The sequence below is a fragment of the Corapipo altera genome, unplaced genomic scaffold (assembly GCF_003945725.1).
Source record: "Corapipo altera isolate COAL_440 unplaced genomic scaffold, ASM394572v1 89, whole genome shotgun sequence".
Lineage (NCBI taxonomy): Eukaryota > Metazoa > Chordata > Aves > Passeriformes > Pipridae > Corapipo > Corapipo altera.
The window spans coordinates 960,248-980,360 of record NW_020884968.1 but is presented as its reverse complement, the minus strand read 5'-3'; the positions used below and the strand labels follow the sequence as shown (position 1 = coordinate 980,360).

Genomic DNA, 20,113 nt, shown 5'->3' with positions numbered 1-20,113 from the left:
GAAGGTATCAGAAGCTGACTAGAAGATGCTGGAGATGCTGGAGGGCATGAGCACAGATGTGATGTGCTCACAACAGATGAAGCCCCAAGAAAGAGGACGGTTGTTTTTTGTCCCAGATGGAGTCTGTGTGGCTTGTTAACTCTGCCAGCCTGAAGAGAAGGGTGACATTCACAGAAGTGAAAAGGTTAAACCCCCCCCCATTTATTTTTGGAGATAAACACCATTCAGGCTTGGCAAGGAGCACACAAAATGCCCTATGCTGCTTCTCTTGGTCCTGTTTTCTTACCCACCTATTCCCTTTCATCTGTTGACCTGTTTCCACATGCTGACAAGTTGTCACCATATGCAGACTTTAAGAGACCAAAAATCAATATAAGTCTATTAAAAAAAAAAAATCAGAATATTTCTGAAAAGTATTCAGTAAAATTCCCAGGCCAGTTTGGTCTGATACAGTTTCAAACAATAGTGCCACTTTATAACCTCGTGTCTTGCAATATTCTCAACTTTGTTTAATTAAACTCTATCTATTGTGGGTAGCACTGTGGTAAATCTTATATCCTTCATAGCCTGAAAACCTGAGACAATGATGAAATAACCATCTCTTTGTCAAACTGCATGGGTATCTGCTCTGCCAGAAGGCATGCAGAGGGAATGTGTGGGTCTGGCCCAGTGGTTTCTAAAGTAAGAGCCTTCTGCCCCCATGGGATTCTGACATTCCTGAAGAGGCTCAAGAGCCTATAGAAAATGCACATGCAAGATGAAGCTCACAGTCAGGTTCAGGGGTTTGTTCATGGAAGCATACTCAAAGAAAACAAATCTGGGAATTGCTAGCCTTGTAACTGTGCCCACGTTTCAAGTGTGACTTTCATCCTTCTGTCATCCTGACACTACTATAACGTTCAACAGCTATTTCTCTAAGCCTTGTCCATGAAAACAGCCTCCTCCCATGCCAGTGCAGCAATGTGAGACCCTGTCCTACATTCTGTCAAGTCTGCAGTATGAGCGTGGAACATCCTCGAGGCAGTCAGTAAGGCAATGAAAACAAGGGAATGTACTGTAAACTGCCAGGGCTCCAGCATCAGACAGGCTCATCCCTCTTTCCCTCCCAGAATGCATCTGGGAGCACTTGAAATTTTCAAAAGGTGCTGCCTGGAGACAGGCTAGGGCAGGAAATTTTAAATCACTCCTCAATTTTCAGGCTAGAAAAATTTCAAACTTCTGAAAAATTAATCTTTCTGCCATTCTGTGAAAGAAGTGGAGCTACCAACTAAAACACTTGTATAAGCGTGTCTAATTTGATAATGCAAAGAATGTTCAGAAAAGAACAAAAAGAAATCATTCCCTATTCAATGCTTGATTTCCTGACGTCACCTCCCAGTGGCAGAACTACACCAGTCATTATTTCCATTAGCATAAAAAAGTTTCTCAGGATTGTATGTTAAACCTCTAAACCTCATGTTTAAGGATCAAGGAGAGTATGTTTTTCTGAATGACTCCTTTTATCTATAAGAAAAATCCCAGTAAATCCCCTGGTAGCAGTTGTAACAGAGGTTTGTCCTCTCCCAGCTGGGTACACAGAAATGGTGAAGTCCTCTCAATACTGTTCATGTATTGAGAGCAACATGTCATCATTAAGTCCACTCCTCACAATAAGGAAAAAGACCTCTGCCTGCCATGTCTTTCTCCTCCAGTCACTGTACTGTTTGTTCCCATGGATAGGAAATGCTTCTGAATATGCCCAAGTATTTTTATTTTAATCCACAGCTAGATAAGCAATGAAAATTAACTGTGTTCCTCCTCATGAAAGACATGACATTTCCAAGCTGAATGAAATTATTAACTCATTGAAGAGCTTAGGTCAGTCCTCACACACACTTGCCAAACCCAGGAGAGTAGCAGGACCAAATGTCCTCTGCTCTCTATCTTCATAAAGAGAGCTGTTGATAATGTCCCATATTAAGAGAAACCTACTACAAGTTATAAAGAAGAACTGGCATAAAAGAAGCAAAAGTGTCACAATCTTTGTGCATGACTTACATTTATCTTGCAAGGAATCATGAGGAACTTCTCCCTGGGGACTTTCTTCCAAGTCTCCGTAGTGCAAGACCTTGTGATTAGGTGAAAGTCGACAATACCAAAATTTGTCTGTTAAAATAAACACATTAAACAAGGTCATTAACATGTCCTCATCACCAGTATCAATAGCATAGGAGAAAGCTTACTTAAACAAGATGCTACAGGGAAGGCCTGTTTTTTCTTTCAGGACAAGAAATGTGTGGGGTTATGGAAAGTGGGGCAGGGACTTTCCTCAGTAATTTTACTTCATTAACTGAAGCTGGCATTAATCCACAAGTTTTTTTTATTGACTTAGTCACTGGCTCAAAAAAAATACTAGCAGGAAAAACTGACTTAGTTTTAAATGGTATTACATACCCTGATGGACAGAAGACTGGCAAAGTAACCAATGCTTTGAGTGAATAACTTAAATGTACCCATAAAAGCTTCATTTTTAGCACCCACTATATTAGCACCCAATGTGAAAATTAAGCCCTGCCAGCTGTCTTGTGTGGGACACCCAAAACCTGATACATTTGAAATATCCCATACTTTATGAAAATCATGACTCATGTGTTTTTTTATAGACATAGGAGAACACCCCCATATTTATGGAGGGACTGGACATAATAAACACATAAAGACTTGAAAAGCGGACGTTAAGTCCCTTGTCCTATAGATAACTCACAAAGGTATGTGTGACCATGCAGTCCACATCCCAGTTTGCATTTCAGTCCTTCCTAGGAGATGTACATTTACATCTCCTGACAACCCATGCTTCACAGGATATAATCCCCCTTAACAATATCTGTTAAAATCTGCTCTTGTGAAGAACATCACCTTTGCAGAGCTGGGCCAACACACTACCTTGTGCGCAAGGATGGTGCTTGCCAATTCCCTTTCTGAAATGGCAAGAAAGAGGTTACCCCTCCTTGTCAGAGCCCTTTCTATTCAATAAGTAGATCACATAACATTAAGCTGTCAAGAATACAATCTTGTTACATCCAAGCTATAAATCTCCAAAAGCTCAGAGCAAGGCTACATGTTAAAATGCCAGCGGAGGGGGGCAGAGGGCTTCTCTGACTCTGTGCTTCTCTTGTACTGGCAGTGCTGATGCTGTGCCAAGCAGCAGCCTGAGGGACAATTTAGGGGAAATGTTAGCACTGACACAGCCCTGCAGTGCTGCAATCGCTGGGAGCAAGCAGAGCCACAGTTTGGATAAAACATCGGAGTAGCTGTAGAACCACCAGAGCCAGCATATGTGAGCTCATTTGGAGTGTTAGCAAAGGCAGGGTTTCCTGGCTCTGTTAGTAAAACATTGGCTTCATAGATCCAGCCTCTTTCTGAAGGACACTCCAGTTCCCTGGCCAGTCATTTAAAATGCAATGCAGTAAATCAGAAAGAGGCAACTGAATGGCAAAAATGGGCTTTCGCATGCCCTTTGAAATTTCTTTGTCGTGGCAGGTAAAAATGTTTGAGGGAAAAATCCCATACACTTCAAACCACTTCCTGAGTGTGCAACCCCTTCTACAAAAAGGTTTCAAAAAACTTTACAAACTTTTGGCAAAGGTTTAAAAGGGCAATGGGAGAGATTCCGGTTATCTACCTCACAGGCATGCACAACACTGAAAGATTTCTGGTAGAGAGCCTGAGATTATGATTCTGTCATGCATACAAAAAGAGCTGCTGAAATGTAAGCATCTCTGGACTGTAAGAGGTACATACAGTGTGGCATAGTATGGGATCAAGAAGAAGACCTCACTTACAAAATTTTTGTAGGGATCTGAAACTAGAGCAAGCAGGAGCCCTCATTCAGCAGACTCTCATCTGAAGAGCATATACACACACAAAGAGAGCATATACACACTTGTTAGACAGTTTGTGTATCTCAGAAGAATGCGTGTGAAAATTTTCTATATTTATACCTTGTATAGGGAACCCAATGCTCAAAAAATATACCCCATTAAATCTGATGGTAGACCGTTATGCCTAAAGAAAAGCCTCTAGTAATTGTAGCAGGAGGCTTTCATATCTAGCTTTCACTGCAACCTCATTGTTTATTAGGACATACAAAGGAATATTGCTTTCCAATTCTAAAATTAAAACAGCAATTTTTTCTGAATAAAACCCAACATGGTTTCACTACCTTCTCAATGACCTGGGCAAAAAGATGGTGTAACTGAAAAAAAAATTACCATTGATCCCTTTCAATTTCTCACAAATGGGGCTGATGTTGTTAGCAAGGGTTTGGCTCTTTAATCTCTGAAGGGTTAGTGTTTTGATAACCTCGGTTCTCTTTGAATGCCCTACTTCAAAATAAAAAGAGGGGAAAACCCCTCCATGAAAATGTCTTACTTCATTTTAGGAAGGGGTGGCTTTATGGTTAGAAACCCAAGCTCCAATGGCATGAGGAGCCTTTCACAGCAATTCCCCATAACCCAAGGTTAATTAAAAACTAATAGCCATAGACCGTAGGTTGAAGCATGCCCGTCACAATTCTCCTGTGGGCTCACTAATAACTGCTGCTGTGCCACAGGCTTGCTGACAAGGGAAAAGGCCTTAAATGAAAGCTACAAGTGGAACTAACAAGGTTTCCTCAACCACAGCTACTAAATGACTGCACCAGCCCAGCTGAGGAGGGTGATCAGCACGTTAGCGATGTGAAGCAACCCTTGCTTCTACAACCACCTCAGCCTTTCCCACTTAGGTATTTTCAGCTGTACATGATGCTACAAAGAGTGTATCAGAAAATATCCCACTCACATGACATCTCAGTGCCTTGAAGGAGAACAGTTTTAAACATGATGGATACTATTTTACTGTAGTGCAGGTGCTGAACACAATTTTATTGGAAAAGTAGTGTGTTGAATAATGCTGCAGTCAAAATAAAAATTACTTGAAATTTCTTCTACTGAGAAAAAGGGTGAAGAAGTCTTAATTACAGAACATCACAGAGGAAGTGGCCAGCATTTACTCTGAGCTTTAAATTGATAAACAACAGCAACAACAAGAACCCCAAACCAACCAACCAATCAAAAGCAGAATTAAAAGCTCTTTTCTACCACATTTTGAAAGTGGTGTTTATAAAACAAAAACTGTCCAAACCCTCCAGAACTCTAAAGCCCAAGTCCACAGAGTTGAAGTGCCACATGAGGCTTTAAAGACAGAAAAGGCATTCCTCAAAAGACCCGGTACTCCACAGCTAGCAGATCTGTGTGTATGTGCACAGTTGGAGTGGGGTAACTGTGTATTCAGGAAGCAATGGGGTTTGTTTTGTTTTTAGGCCCAGACTTATGAATTTACCCCAAAGACTAAGTCCCTTCTATGAACCACAACTCTCATTTTGTATCCAGTGTTATTATACCTGCCTCTGTAAAACTCCTCCTCAGAGCAAGCAGCTGTAGGGGAAGGCAGTTGCTAACCACAGAGTCTTTAGAGATGATGTGGACTTGTGATTTCATCACAATTTTTGGACACTACATTATTTGACTTTCCGGTGAGTCCTTATGTCTTTTACCTCAATGACCATTGATGCAGTCAAATTAAGGTGCTAGAAATTCTTCTTTGGTAAACAGGATTAATCATTCTTGGTTTTTACCTGGAAAGTTTTCAAACAAATTTTTATCGTTTTCAGAAAATTGCTAGAGCAGCCAGTGGGTTAAACATATCACAGCACATTGTTGAAGATTTGTGCTGGTTTGAAAAAAAACCACCACAAGATTATAGATGAGGTTAAAAAAAATCCTAAATAACAAAATCAGCTACAATTTGGCTACAAGAGTAATATTCCAAACTGTGAACAAATAGTAGAGCACAGAACATTTTGCTGACGGGCAACAGAGTGCCTGGCCATTTACACAGTGTGTTTCCAAGTACATTAATGGCCAATGACTCATATGCCCTTAACAATACTATTCCAGGCAAAGAAGTGCTGTGGTTAGAACAGAAGTGCTCTTTTGTTAGAATCCAGGGAGAAAATAGATCAGATATGCATGGAGAGAAGTCTGAGAGTATACCTTTTTTCCCAAGATATGCTCGAGATTACTAAAGAAGCTTTCGGTCCAAAGAAAAATTTTCTCACAGACTTAGCAATAGGAACATGCTTTTAAATATATCCATGAAAACAAATGTATTTGTGTAGATTTTAGATATATGTATATGGGCTCATCCTTTCTCTTTCATTGTATTGTTTTTCTCTAATACAGCTGTAGTGATATTTTCACTTGAACTGCTTTAATAAAGCCAGGAGGCTCTCCAAATGACTGCCGAATAACTGACCTGTGGCAATGTTGGAGGCATGTTTGTTTAAATGGTTCCTCTCAGCAAGACACGCACTCACAGAATATTATGTTTTTTGTGAGACCATAGAGGGTAGGATGAAGTAGCAGCAGAAGAGAGCTTGGCAGAAAAAAAGACAAAAGTGTGTGTTGTTGTTCAGAAGTGTGAGTTACTTATCCTAGCAAGAGTTGGAAAACCTGTTTTCACTAGACTTTTTGCTTTAATTTAAGCTTTCTCTTTCCAGATTACTTCCATGGTGCCTTGTGTTTTTAATTTAATGGTGTGTATCACCGGGGTTTCCTTCCCTTCCAAAAATTACTGTTTAACCAACCTCATCTTTGGCTGCAAAAGCACTTCAATAACATGCAATTTCTCTATAATCTTTATAAAGCTAAAAGAGGAATTTATTTCCAAGAGTGCACCCAGCAACATATACTAGAAGTGTACTAGATGACAGCATCAGAGGTATCTATTATCTTCAATAAAATGCCTTTATCTGCTACTTAGCTCTACTGGAAATAATAACCATTGGGTGTGTGGAGTGCTTTGCAGGTTTTTGCTTTAGTCTTCTTCCCTTTCTTTTAGGAATTATCTGAGGAAGGAGAAAGCTGAAGAGGTCTATCTGTTCAGTGAATGTTCATGGTCCAGGAACAAAGTGGGGATTTGCAGAGCTTGATGATCTGCTGTTGAACAATGGCCAGAAGGGCAGGCTAGATTTTGCTGTTTGATTTCCAACTGATTAAGATACTTATTAAAAACAGGAGTTAGTTCTGCAGTTCTCCTATGAAAACCTGGTAAGGGAAAGGCCATGTATTTTTTGAAAGTGCTAAGGATCCTGCAGGGACAACAATGACATTTCTGAATTTCAGCTACAGAGACCCTGCTATGATAATCCTGTGCTGAAACACAAAAGGTAGAGATCTGACTACAGATACCTCACAGCTTAATCTTCAGCATCTCCCCAGTTAATAACCTGTTGGATTGGAGGCTTTCCAATACCAAGTATATATGAAAGTGTTTCAGCTCTTCTCAAAGGGCCATAAGAGGCTGTAAACTCTCTTCTCATTTTTTTGTAAGTCAGTTTTTTCAGCTTACTGTGACTAACCATGTGTGTCCTACCACATGTTCAAACAACAATCTCAACAGAAGTTTGCTCTGGAGTCTTTATCATGGGCTAATGTCTGTTAATTATTTTTAAATGGGCAATTTAATGCTGTCAGCTTCTCATGTGTAGGGCATGTTCAGGTTCTTCTTGTACAATCTGTAGATTTGTGACACTTGTTCCAGAATTGTCTCAAGGGAAAAAAAGAAGGGAAAGGTATAAAAAGCATATACATACTAAAGTATAACACTTACCAGATCTTGCTACTCTTACAAGTAGGTTGCCACATAACAGGCAAATCATGAAGCCTCAGACCACTACTCATTTCTGTTTCAGCTCCATATCAACCTGGATGGACCACAACCCTTTCAGGGCCTTGCTAATGCTCCCTGGCAATTGAATTCAATTGGAGCAGCAGGCAGGTGACAGGGGTCCTGAATCCCTGAGGTAGCACAGGGCACATGTACAGGGAGGTGGGTTAGGAGAGAGGAGATGGGGAGGGGAGGCAAAGCTAACAGAAGACACACTCAGAAATTGGGACTTTGTACTATTTTTATCAGGACATTCAGAGGAATTGTCTGAAAGTTTGTCATGACATTCAGTATCATTAGCTAAATCTCTGGTCCTCCATTCACTTTACTTCATCTCCTAGCTTTTGACATCATGACAGTCCTGGTCTCACAGTTTGTTCTGCTTTGGGGTACAGGAGACTCTGTAGGATAAATGCCGATTTCAAGAGAGATTCTTCTGCTCTGTGCCAGCTGCCAGTATTTGCTATTTGGACTGTGCCAGGCACTGTACATACCTAAAAAAGGATTCCAGTTGAATAGCTTATATACCAAACATGCTTCATTAGATTGTATAGCGAGAGATCATACTGAGTTTAGTCCTGGTGGCCTTACGCATCATCATCTTCTACAATGGTTGTGTCTACTCCCTCCCTCTCAGGGGGTAATCTACACTTCTGGTTCAGGGGATACAGGAAGTCTAACATAAAGCACACAAACTCTTAAGGGCATGTGGAAACATGACCACCTAAACGGGCTCGTATCTGTGAAAACCAATATATTTCAGAAAAGATAAATTTCTTTTAGGTATGGTCACATGTTTTGTTCCAAAGAATCATGAACTTTTTTTGGCCTGTATAAATATGACATCAAAGCAATTAATCTGGCAGCCTATAGAACTCACTCCAAGGCATGATACAAAGTAGCCCTCGTAACTGAGGACCAGAAGATTACATTGATTTTAAAAAATATATTTATTTTTTTTATTTCAATTGTACTCATATAAGTCAAATGAATTTACATCCCCTAAGGCTTTTGATCCTATAAATCATGAACAGTTTAAGAATAAAATAAACAGTCTATCTTTGTCTAGGAGATCTGCCAAAAGAAGAAAATTTGCTACAAACGTTGCTCCTTCCCCAGAATTTCAGTCATTTGCATTAAAGCTCTGAGAGGAATAAAACAAACAAGACTCACTACTGATAGCCAAACCAAACTACACATTATTTTATCTACTTTCAGTTCATGAGTATGCTGATGAAGAGAAAACATGTATCATGCCTCTCTATCAGTCTGCATAGAAAGTCACAGTGGAATATTGATGATCTTTCCCTAAACTCTGTGCAGTGGGCTTCATAGGCGTTTGTATGCAGGACAGAGAGGATATAAAAAACCTCCCTACATTAAGGAAAATTGCTTCCTTGTTTCTAAGTAAGGAGGTATTGCAGGTATACTTCTCTCTGTGAATAACGCAGTTTTCCCCAAATAAGCTGAAGGCCTCAAATATTGATCCTTGTCAGTTCTTACTCTTAGCTTTTGCAACTTTCTAATTGGTACTGTATTTACAGAGGAAAATAAATAGCAATCTGAATCCTCACAAAATGAGAGTTTAAAGGGAAATTTTTGGATATGACTTCTAATTAATTTCCTGAATTTACACTATGTCACCATTATGCTGTCTAAAGAAAAAAGTGTATCTCTCTGAGGGGAAAAGAACCATAGGGAGTTTTACTGTATAGAATGAGCTATGGATCTAGCACTGAGATATGACTCATAGAATTGGGAAAACAATCTTCTCATATCAATCAAGTATTCATACGAAGGTACACAAATTACTGATCTAAGTGCTTTTTTAAAAGGATATTTAAACACCATAATATAACTATTGTATATGGTAATGTAAGACAAATCACAAAGACAGGCAGTACTAGAGGGAGTGGTGCAGAATGAGTTCGTTGCCTATATAAAGGTGGTGCAAGTCTGAGATTCAAAATCAAGTTTCATGTGCTATTCCTGCAGAGGCAAAGACTTTGCTTTGAGATGATATAGAAGCCTGGACACTCGGGCAGAAATGAAAATATTCAGTTCAGAGTGTGAGACTGCTGCTTGGGATTTCTGTGAAATGCTGGACTTGTTTCAGATCATCTGTGTGATGAAACCAAAACCATTTTCAAGGAAACACAGGAAATCCTACAACAACTGTAACTTGAGGATGCTTTCAGATGCCTTCTGGTAAAAGCAGTCAAGACAGCACTACAAACAAGGATCCTGCCAGTGAAAGTAGTATTCCTCATCTCAGCTTGTAGACAAAAGTGAAAATAAAAAGCCAGACTAGGCAGGCTGAGCTGTACCTTGTCGACGCCGACTGTTGAGTTTTCTGAAGCAGGTGCCCTCCACAAGTCGATTGAGACGTTGCTGCTTGATCAGTTCTAAGATCTCAGGCTGAATCTTCTCTTTTAGTTCCCTTGGGAAGAGAGAAAGCAGGCACTTGTCAAATTCAATCAAAGACCATCCTCTTTCCTCTGAGACAGAGTCTCACAAGATGTTTCTGCAAGGAGTTTGAAGAGGACAACAGTCACAGACAAACCCAGGTCAGAATCTAGTCTGCTCCAGAAAAAAACCCCTTTATCCTATAACAAAGAATGTGAGTCAGGATATCTCTATTGTAGACATCTCCCTGCTAAAACATCACTGTATGACTCAGGCAAGTCACTTATTTATTTCTTACTTTACTCATCTAAAAATAACACTTGCTATAATGCAACAACAAGGTTTATCTGTGGCAAATAATGCTCTTTTATCACAGGAACCCTGTGAAGCTTATTTGAGGGTCTATCACCTTTTGTTGCACAATCGTCTGCTGGTATACTTCACCAGCACAACAAAAGAAGGCTAAAACACATTTTGAAACAATGATAGAAAACAGTGAGCAATCCCAATGAGCTAAAATAACATCCAGCACTATATGCTTGTCCTTAATTCCACATAATTCAATTAATTAATTATTATCATAATTTGTAGAAGACTAGCCCACGATTAGGGATTGCTCAAGAATCAAATTTTACCTTTGACAAAGACCCACAGTACCTTTAGAAATAATATTATATATCCTTCAGAAAATCCATTTTCTACATCTTACTTTGATAAGAGTTCAATATGTCAAGAACTAGGCAGAAAACATATGCACATAATATTTAAAGTTTAATTTCATACACCATCACATAGATTCACAGATGTCTGAATTCATCAGTTATATCCTCACTTAGATTCATTAAGAATATATAAAAGACAGGTTTAAACATCAACTCGACAGCAAGTCTAGTAAGACTAAAAAAAAATAACTAAATGTGTAGAGGATTTATAAAATATGAAGTGTGTCAGAACCATAACTTTGCATTGCTGTACAAATTAGGTAATACCAAAAATCATTCTGTCTGGCAGTATGTTCCAGCAATCATCATCAAAAGGAAGCTAAGCTGTGGTATCCCTTAGAGACAACAAAAAATTCTCTCTTCTTGACAATTTAGGAAGCCCAGTTGCTGCTGATTTCCACAGTCATTTGGATCCTATGCCTTTGATCTGCCAGACCCCAGCTGAAATCACTGTAAGTCCTCTGCTAGAAAGATGAGGCCTTTAAAATAAAGTGCCATCTTTCCTCTATGTATTAACAAAATGGTTGCAGTTCTTGATGCATAACTCACTGCACATTTACAAGCTGCAAAAATATATCCGGTCAAAAATCAAGGAAGCATTGTAACTATAGAAACAGGCCACCTTTTGGAAATGTATTATCAGTCCTTTAGGACAATTTTCAAGCACTGCTGTTTTCTCATTGGGACCTAAGATACAGATATATTGAATGGTTAAATACAGTGATTAAAAGAATTTTGTTCTTGAATAAGTGTCTTGTTTTCACTGAGCTGCTGAGATTCCCTACTCCTCAGGTAAAACTGGGAGCAGGGGCTGAAGACAACAGTGTTAAGACACAAGTATGGATTACTCAGCAGTCCAGGCTGCAAACTAAATCTCCAGCTGGACTGATTTCAAACATTCAAGACTGGTGTAAACATCAGTTTCATATTTATGTAGTTTAATTCAAAAATTGGATGTTTATCATTAAATAGCTGTTAAAGATATCATAACATCATAGTTATAAGACATTACTGAAAAAAAAAAGAATGGGTCACCCAGCACAATAACATCTGAATGTTTGCTAAAGATATTCCCTCTTCTGGCCTCTAAAGCCCCATCTGCCCTTTACAAACTGGAGGAAGAGAAGGATTTTTAAACCAATCCTAAAAGAAACAGGTAATCCTCTCTAAAGTACCTCAATGCCTAAGGCAGACTTTCCATAGGAGAAAGGGAGGTAGGGAAGAAGGGACCTCATGCCTCTTTCCTTATGAGCTAGAGTCCCTCTACCCACATGCATTTATCTGCTTTCACAGTTGTGAGGCTCAGATGTAGTACTCTCTTCTGGTTTATGGTAATCAAACTTACCATGCAGAGGTTGTGGAGATAACTCCTTACTCCATGGAGAAACAGACTTCGGTAACTTTGGACTTTAGTGAAACATGGTAAGACCATCAAAGTCTTGACATGATCACTTACTGCACTTACTGTCCTCTGCAGCTCATGCCAATACATGGTTACTCTGATTTTTATGGTTTTCAGCTACTTTTCTGATACCATGACTCCAGATATATTTTTGCAAAGTGATCCCACCACTTAGTGCCCCTCGCCGTCAAGGGTCAGAACAAACAAACCACAGAACACAGTCAAACTAAAGATGTGCTTCTTTGAAACTATATTTCCTTCTGAAAGCCGTCTGAAGGCAATGCAGTTCTGTTCCTCCTGATCATTGTCTAAAGACAGGAGGGTTAGAAAAAAAATCTTTGTGCAAGAAATAGGTACTCCTGCCTAAATTTAAAATCAAACAGGCACAATTAGCTAAAGGAAGATCATAAATGCAAATATGTTTTGTGAATATTTATTTATTGTCCTTCAGATTACATACACTTAACAGTTTGTGCCTTGTGAACAGAGAGATCAGACTAAGTCTAAGGAGACAGTGGCTTTAAAAACTGCTGTTAGTTTCCTACTGTATTTCCATCACATAAGAACGTCAAAAGTTAGTGTGCTGTTAAAATAGAAGGGCTAAGGGAACCACACAGTAATATATGATTGCTAATTTTGTGATCTCACTGGTCTTGGTACTGTAGGCAATACCGATATCAGTTACTTGTTTTTAAAATATCTGAAAATCATTAGAAGTTATTTTTAAATTATTCACATTACACTAATTCTTCTTCAGCACCAGTTATAACTGTCCCCAGCTTTTACCTTTCCAGCTTTGGGTTAAGACTCACTCTTTAGCTGTTTCCTTTCCAGGATGGGGCATATTAAAGACATTTAAACCATTACAACAAAATGGGAGAGTAATCCCAGAACTGGTTTCATGTGTTTTGTCCTTTTATCTTTCTGGCATCTAGCTATGCTCCTTCTAATCACTTCACACATTTGGAGCAGGAATAAGGACTCTTTCTAACATTGCTGAGAAATATGTAAGATAAAACACAGAAAAGTATCCAGATACCTTCCTCTACTTCCTGGTATGTTGCTGATTTTCACATAGATGTTACTTAACAATGACTCCCTAGTTGATATTAACTCTCCTTTAACCAGTAAGTCTCCAATTGGACATCAGATCTTTATCTATCATTAACCCATCTCTGTTGACATTTAATTTGTCAAGGAGATCTCTGGTCTTCTATAGGCCCACAGGATTCCTAGACAACTCCTTCTAAAGCCATTCAAAATGAACCAGTGATACTTTATTGTTTCATTATGGAATGGCAGTTTGGATGATCAATAATGATCCCAAATCCTTCAATCTATTCTGAAGGACTTTTTATTTTCCCTAATTAAAAGTAGTTATTGAAAATCTTCACTTCATATGATACAACAATGCTCACATAAAAGAAACAACTAATTCTTGCAAAATAAGTTTGTTGTAATTGTCAGGATCTAAGGTAACACTTTCCAGCTTACATTCAAATGCAACTTCACTGAAGCTTCTCTTATCCAGCAGCTTGAAAGCTTAAAACTTCAGTGCTTCATACAATGAACAGCAAAAGAAAGACTTCTATCATTTTCAAGGCAGGGAAAATCACAATCTGATTGCCATATTCTCAAGCAGAATTAAATAAGGTCTGCTGATGTTACAGTCACCATTGTGCACAGTCTCTTTTAGCATATCTGCAAGGCTTTAAAATATACAGCACAACCACGACTGCTCGCTTCACTCACAGCCCCCTACAATGGGGCCATGATTCTGTACTTCTATCAATTGTGCCATCTATGCAATTTAAGAGAGTTCAGTACAGGAAATCGAATCAAAGGGGAAAATGAAAGAACTGTTTCTTTTATCAGTCAAGAACAAGTGATCATGGATGTAATCAAAATGCAAATGCGTGGAGTTAAATCTCTGCAAATGCAGTTGTGATTGCTTAAACACCTTATTGATTTACTTAGCCTTTACAGCCTTTAGGCTTAGCCTTTGTCCTGAATCTGAAATGAGTCTCTGGTAACACTTCAGTAGCTTTTAACTGTTTGTATTGGCTGTTTCACTTGTTCCATGATGGGGAAGGAGACTCTGCACTGTGGCAGCAACTAGCCAGAGTGACACTGGAAATAAAGAGCTTGCAGAGGGCACTGACGAATTTCATGAGGGTAGGTGATGGACCTGTATCATACTTAAACTGTTGACTCACAGGGAAAGCAAGGAAAATGAGAAGCTTTGGTGGCATGCTTAGCAGTACCGAGTAGCTTTAAACCACTAAATGTTGCAGGGGATTTGCAAGGGATTTCTGAGCAGTGTAACGATGCAAAACAAACCAGAACCATTTGTAGATTTTTAATTGATGCATTTCTATGAGTGACATCAGTTCTAACTGGGCATTAGGTCCTATTTTCTAACACACTGAAAACATAAAAGAAGGATTCCCCTTTTGATTCATATTGGTATGATTAAAATTTAGCGTGTAATTCTACTTAGCTTATGCTTCCACTGTTGCCCTACTGCCCCCGGAGGAATGTGTGTGTCCCCCCCCCCACGCTGAGCTCATAGATATCTGTATCCTTTAGAAACAAATCAGAATTAATATACTGCTTCTGAATCCTGAAATTCTCTGGTCCAAATCCATCTCTATACCTTTTCCTTGGAGAAAGAGATTTAGAAAATCATGAGCCATTCCACTTGCAACACAGTCGGGATTTCACGACATTTCAGCTGATGCTTCTGGAGCACTCACTGTTTCTCTGCTGATCTCAAAAGGTTCCTGCTATTCTCAGTACATAATTTGCACACCACAGAGCCTGCATCTGTCCTGTGCCATCAGTTCAGCCACAAGCCCAGACTTGGTCCAGAGCCAAGTACACCCTCCATTCTTCATAAAACAGAACAAAGAGTATTCTGAGAAATGAGAAGGAGCTATGGAGGCAATATTAGCCTTTGATACTTTGCAGTAAACAACAAGAAAATGACTGGCTACCTGCCAGAATGTTATCATTTACAAATAAGTAAATGACTGCTTGTCATTAACACCAAAGATAATGCTAGAAAAAAAGACAGTGGTAAACAACACCACTCTTGTGAAGCCAATGTGTACTGGCTCTTCTTCTGAGCTTCTTCCTGTCTTGCTCAGAGAAGTGACATTTGGAATTTTTAAAGACCCTTGGACAGAAGACAACATTGTGGTGTTTGATTAGCTGCATTTTTTTTTTTAAAGCCACTACCAGCACCAAAATCAGGGTCACAATCACGCAGAACAGGAAATGTCAAAGCACTGTTTCATATAAATGAGCCATATGAGACCCCATTGGGATTTGCCAAATCTGGTTTCACTGAACTCAAAGAAAAAGTTACGATTCCCAGTAGAAGAAAATGTAATGTACTTTGAGCAGATGCCGCACGAGTGCTCTTGAGCACATCTCCCTGGACAGCTTTCCTCCATGGGTTCCCCCAGAAGAGCTCACAAATGTCATTTGAAACTGTTAATCCTTCCATGAAAAAACAAGTGGGGAGAAAAGACAGTACTTACAGAATTGGACGAGACTGGAAATCTTCCTGGTTCATTCTTTCAGACTGGCGTATTTTCAGTATTTCTGTGTAACTGAGATTCTGAAGTTTGCTCTTGAATTGATCCAGAGAGCTAGGCTTGGTAGTGAGTGCTCTCATTATCTGTTCTTTCACTACTTGCATTACCTGCAATTGACAATGAAAAAAACCACAAGAAAACCTTTGTTAACACCTTCTGTGTTTTTGTTTCAAATCTTAAGTCTGGGTTACACTAAGGTTTCTAGGTATAGAAGATGTGGTCTCTGGATGAATTTTCAGTAACATAACCAGAAAATAAGCCAACTTCTGACAGGGCATCACAGCCTACATCAAAAGCTCTTCTGCTCTGTAACAAGAAATTATTTTTTTTTTGGAGGGTGGTGGGGAGGGTGTCACTTATTGCTTGGCTGTCTAAATTACAATTACTTGTTACTGGATTTTAAGTCCTGCTCTGTCCATGGTTTGTGTGCCCTCAGCAGCAGTAGTGTGGTTCTTTTGCATCCTGAGCTAAGATCACAGAATCACAGAATATGCTAAGTTGGAAGGGACACACAAGGATCATCAAGTCATCCTGGCCCTGCACAGGACCATCCCCAAGAGTCACACCACATGCCTGAGAGCACTGTCTGAACACTGCTTGAACTCTGTCAGGTTTGGTGCTGTGACCACTCGGGGAGCCTGTTCCAGTGCACAACCACCCCCTGAGGGAAGAACCTCTTTCTAATATCCAACCTAAACCTCCCCTGATACAACTTCAGGCCATTCCCTTGGGTCTTGTCACTGATCACCACAGAGATCAGTGTCTGCCCCTCCTCTTTCCCTCACAAAGAAGTTGCAGACTGCAATGAGGTCTCCCCTCAAGTCTCCTCTTCTCCAGGCTGAGTAAACCAAGTGATGTCAGCTGCTCCTCCCACGGCTTCCCCTCAAGGCCCTTTACCATCTTCATTGCCCTCCTTTGGACAGTCTCTAATGGCCTAATGTCTTTCTCATATTGCAGTGACCAAAACTGCACACAATTCAAGGTGAGGCCGCACCACTGCAGAGTAGAGCATGTCAGGGACAAGTACACACTCAACACCAGCAGAAAAAAGCTGTGAAGCCAACTGAGTGCAGATGCACATCCTGACTTTTGCCAGCTCAACCTAGGTGAAGCACACAAGCCACAGGGGCCAGTCTAACTGCCCACGAGAGAGACTGGGAAGAGTTTCAGGTCTTGGAGCTCTCCTGATGCTGCTCTCCTGACCAGCAGTAGCACAAGGCTGCTGACTGGCCTATTGGTTCCCTTATTCCTTACACTTGGAGGCGATGGGCACACACTGAAACACAGGAAGTTCCCTCTAAACATGAGGAAACACTTTTTCACTGTGAGGGTGACTGAGCACTGGCACAGGTTGCCCAGGGAGGTTATGGAGTCTTCCCATCCTTGAAGGTACTCAAAAGCTGCCTGGACATGGTCCTGGGCAACTTGCTCTGGGTGGCCCTGCTTGAGTAGGGAGGTTGGACAAATGACTTCCAAAGCTCCCTTTGAATCTCAACCACCATGAGAATCCATGAGAGCCTTACACTCCAGGCACATTATGGTCATACACAGCGAAGGAAAGAGACCTTTCTAAAAAAGACCATTAGTCAGGGAAAAGAGAGAGATCAATTTGCCAAGGATATTACAGGATTGCTTTTGAATAAATGCCATAAACTATGTGAACCAAAAAAAGAAGAATGAAGGATGGCTAGGCAACAACCATCTATCTGCATGTTAATTATTTTATCAAGAGAAAACTGCTGAGACACAGTTAACGAAGGAGAATTGCTTGGATCTATTTCAGATAAATACATATCACAGATTACTGTCTGTCTTTCCATAATTCTAGACTCATTTCCTTGGTGCTGGTGCAAATCACACACTTTGAAATATTTATCTGATGCCGTGCTTAAGTTGGCTGAAAAAACAATTTATCATTCTTAGAAAGGTCCATATCACCCAAATGCAACAGCTAATAAACAGTAGGAAATGGTAACACCCACCAGTATCTAAAAGAATACAACAGAAATCAACAGCTACACAAACATAGGGCAAAGCTTTTTCTGCACTGTTAATTTTCCTTTATTCTTTCACCTTCACCATGTATCTTAAAATAGAAGCTCAGCTCCTCAGAAATTCCCTAATAATGCTAAAAACTTCTCTTTTCATATTAATATTTCATTGTTTCACATGTGTTGCCTCAGTCTCCTAACTCATTGCCTGCACTGTTTTCTAGTTTTGCTTCCTGAGACGTAATGTCTTTCTCAGATGCGATCTAAGCATTCATTTTAGCTGTTTCTAGAAGGTGAAACTAAGCAATTAAAGAATGGAAGATAATCTCCTTCCTTACTACTGGGACAACATCCATCCCAGAGATCTGCTTTAATGGCAGCAAGATACTTTTCCCAATGGTGTTGGTTCAGGTGGGCAACAAATGCTTTTGCCACATTTCTACCCCCTGGATGAAGCAGCCTACCGGCACTCGCTTAACTTCTACAATAACTATTGCTACCATATCACCTTGATTTTTCAACACGAAAACAGATTTGCAGGTAAATATAGCCCTGCCATCGCTTATGCAGGCATGCAGTTTCAGTTTCATGAGTTCATTCAAATGTCTGTACCATCTGATTTTTTGTTGCTTACATATAGATTTAGTTTCCTAAATTCAGGCACTCTCCCTAGGGAAACTGTCTCTTATGAGTAGTTTTCCCCCTAAAATAAAACGACAAACAAATAAATAAATACTGTGTTTTAGGGAGTTGCATGCATGAGGATCTTCTTTTCAGTATGATCTGTAAATAATCCATGTGAAGCAGTGCTCATTCCTGGCTAAACTCTGCAAAGGAGGTTCAGGTTCAGTAGACTTAGGGCACTGTCACTTATGCTTAGTTGCAGCACCTTTGTCTCTCTTATCTGTAACTCATTTTTGTGGTTAACATGAAAACAATGAAAATTCCTCTTCTTCACTATGGTCTGAAAGGTTATTCACAGGGTATCATCAAAGAGCTACTTGGTCTAGAGGCTCCCCTTGCTCCCAGACAGAAGGCAGGAAGTGTATGCCCCAGGGCCAGCACATAAGGACACTTCCCTTGTAATGTTTATAACCAACACAATTTAACTAGCTGGCCAAAATGTCAAAGCTGCTGACTGTGTCAAGTCTCCTGAGCATTTGGGAGTCACTGCCAAGAACTTCTAATCTGTTCAATTTCCAAAGCTGAGTTGCCAGCCTTAGATTACTGCTGGCTGAGAGACAGCATCAACCCTTCCTCCCTGTGTATCTGACCTTACAATGAAATTAAAGGTATTCTCAACCCAATGTGATTATACATAAACACTGCAAACAGTTGTTTTTATTACATTATGTTTTGCTACTCTTACTGAGAAATGAGTGTTTCAGAGGGTGTATTTGCTTCAAATTACATCCTTTTCATCTGGTGACCTCTTGTATGGTTAAGAGGATTCCAAGTTCTGCAATTCAACTAAGACAGGAAAATTCACTGAAGACATGAAGAGAAAGACAGCAGGAAAGAAAACATAACTTTTTTTTCCCATTTAATCACATAGGACTTTATTCCCCAGATTTTGTATCCATCTAACATATTTCAATAGCCACTATCCTGACATCATGTATTTTTCTCTAAGCTTTTTTAGTCTGTTTTTTTGTGTGTTTTGTTTATTTGACCTCATCTTTGTCATATCATATTCTGACTGCTTTTCCAATGTTTACCCCTTCTCTTTTATTGTTCCTTCTCTGTCTTGCCATGACAACTTTTGCCTATGCAAATAAAGTCTCTTCTTTCTGGATGGAGCAGAGGTCTGAACACTCAGGCTGTACAACAAGGGGTCAAAATAAAAAGAGTGAGAAGTTGTTAATGTCAAAAAGAGGAGTTTATCAGGGTCAAACTCTACAGCAACCTTCACACTAACCTCATTTCAGCAGCTTGTTTGCAACTATGGAAAGCACAAATCTCTCTACTCTACTTAGCCCACACTGATGCAAAGTTTGTTTCAGCACTGACTAGAGAAGATGGGGAACGACCTCAGACACCCATCATTAGCCTGAAAGATTCTGGAAATTTAAGTCTGAGCCTTCTACTCACCAGACATACTCCTTCTACAAACTCACAGCATCAATCTTCCCATAAACTTCTCACAGAAGAGTCTGAAGGCCTGGATGTTTACAACACATCTGGGTTGTTTCCCAAGGGATAGTAGCTCTAAACTGATAGTGAGTAGGTTTAGATTAGATATGA

General features: G+C 39.8%; 1 protein-coding gene across 3 annotated transcripts in view; it reads right to left on the bottom strand.

The window, feature by feature from the left end:
- ELMO1 (engulfment and cell motility 1) overlaps positions 1–20,113 on the bottom strand; it is a 316,776-nt gene that overhangs the window by 12,890 nt on the left and 283,773 nt on the right. For all 3 annotated transcript variants that reach the window (XM_027665022.1, XM_027665024.1, XM_027665023.1), the window contains 3 exons: positions 15,822–15,985; positions 10,074–10,186; positions 2,038–2,145 (listed from right to left, as the gene is read on the bottom strand). In XM_027665022.1, coding sequence (XP_027520823.1) covers positions 2,038–2,145; positions 10,074–10,186; positions 15,822–15,985 — 385 coding nt within the window. The remainder of the gene's footprint in view (positions 1–2,037; positions 2,146–10,073; positions 10,187–15,821; positions 15,986–20,113) is intronic.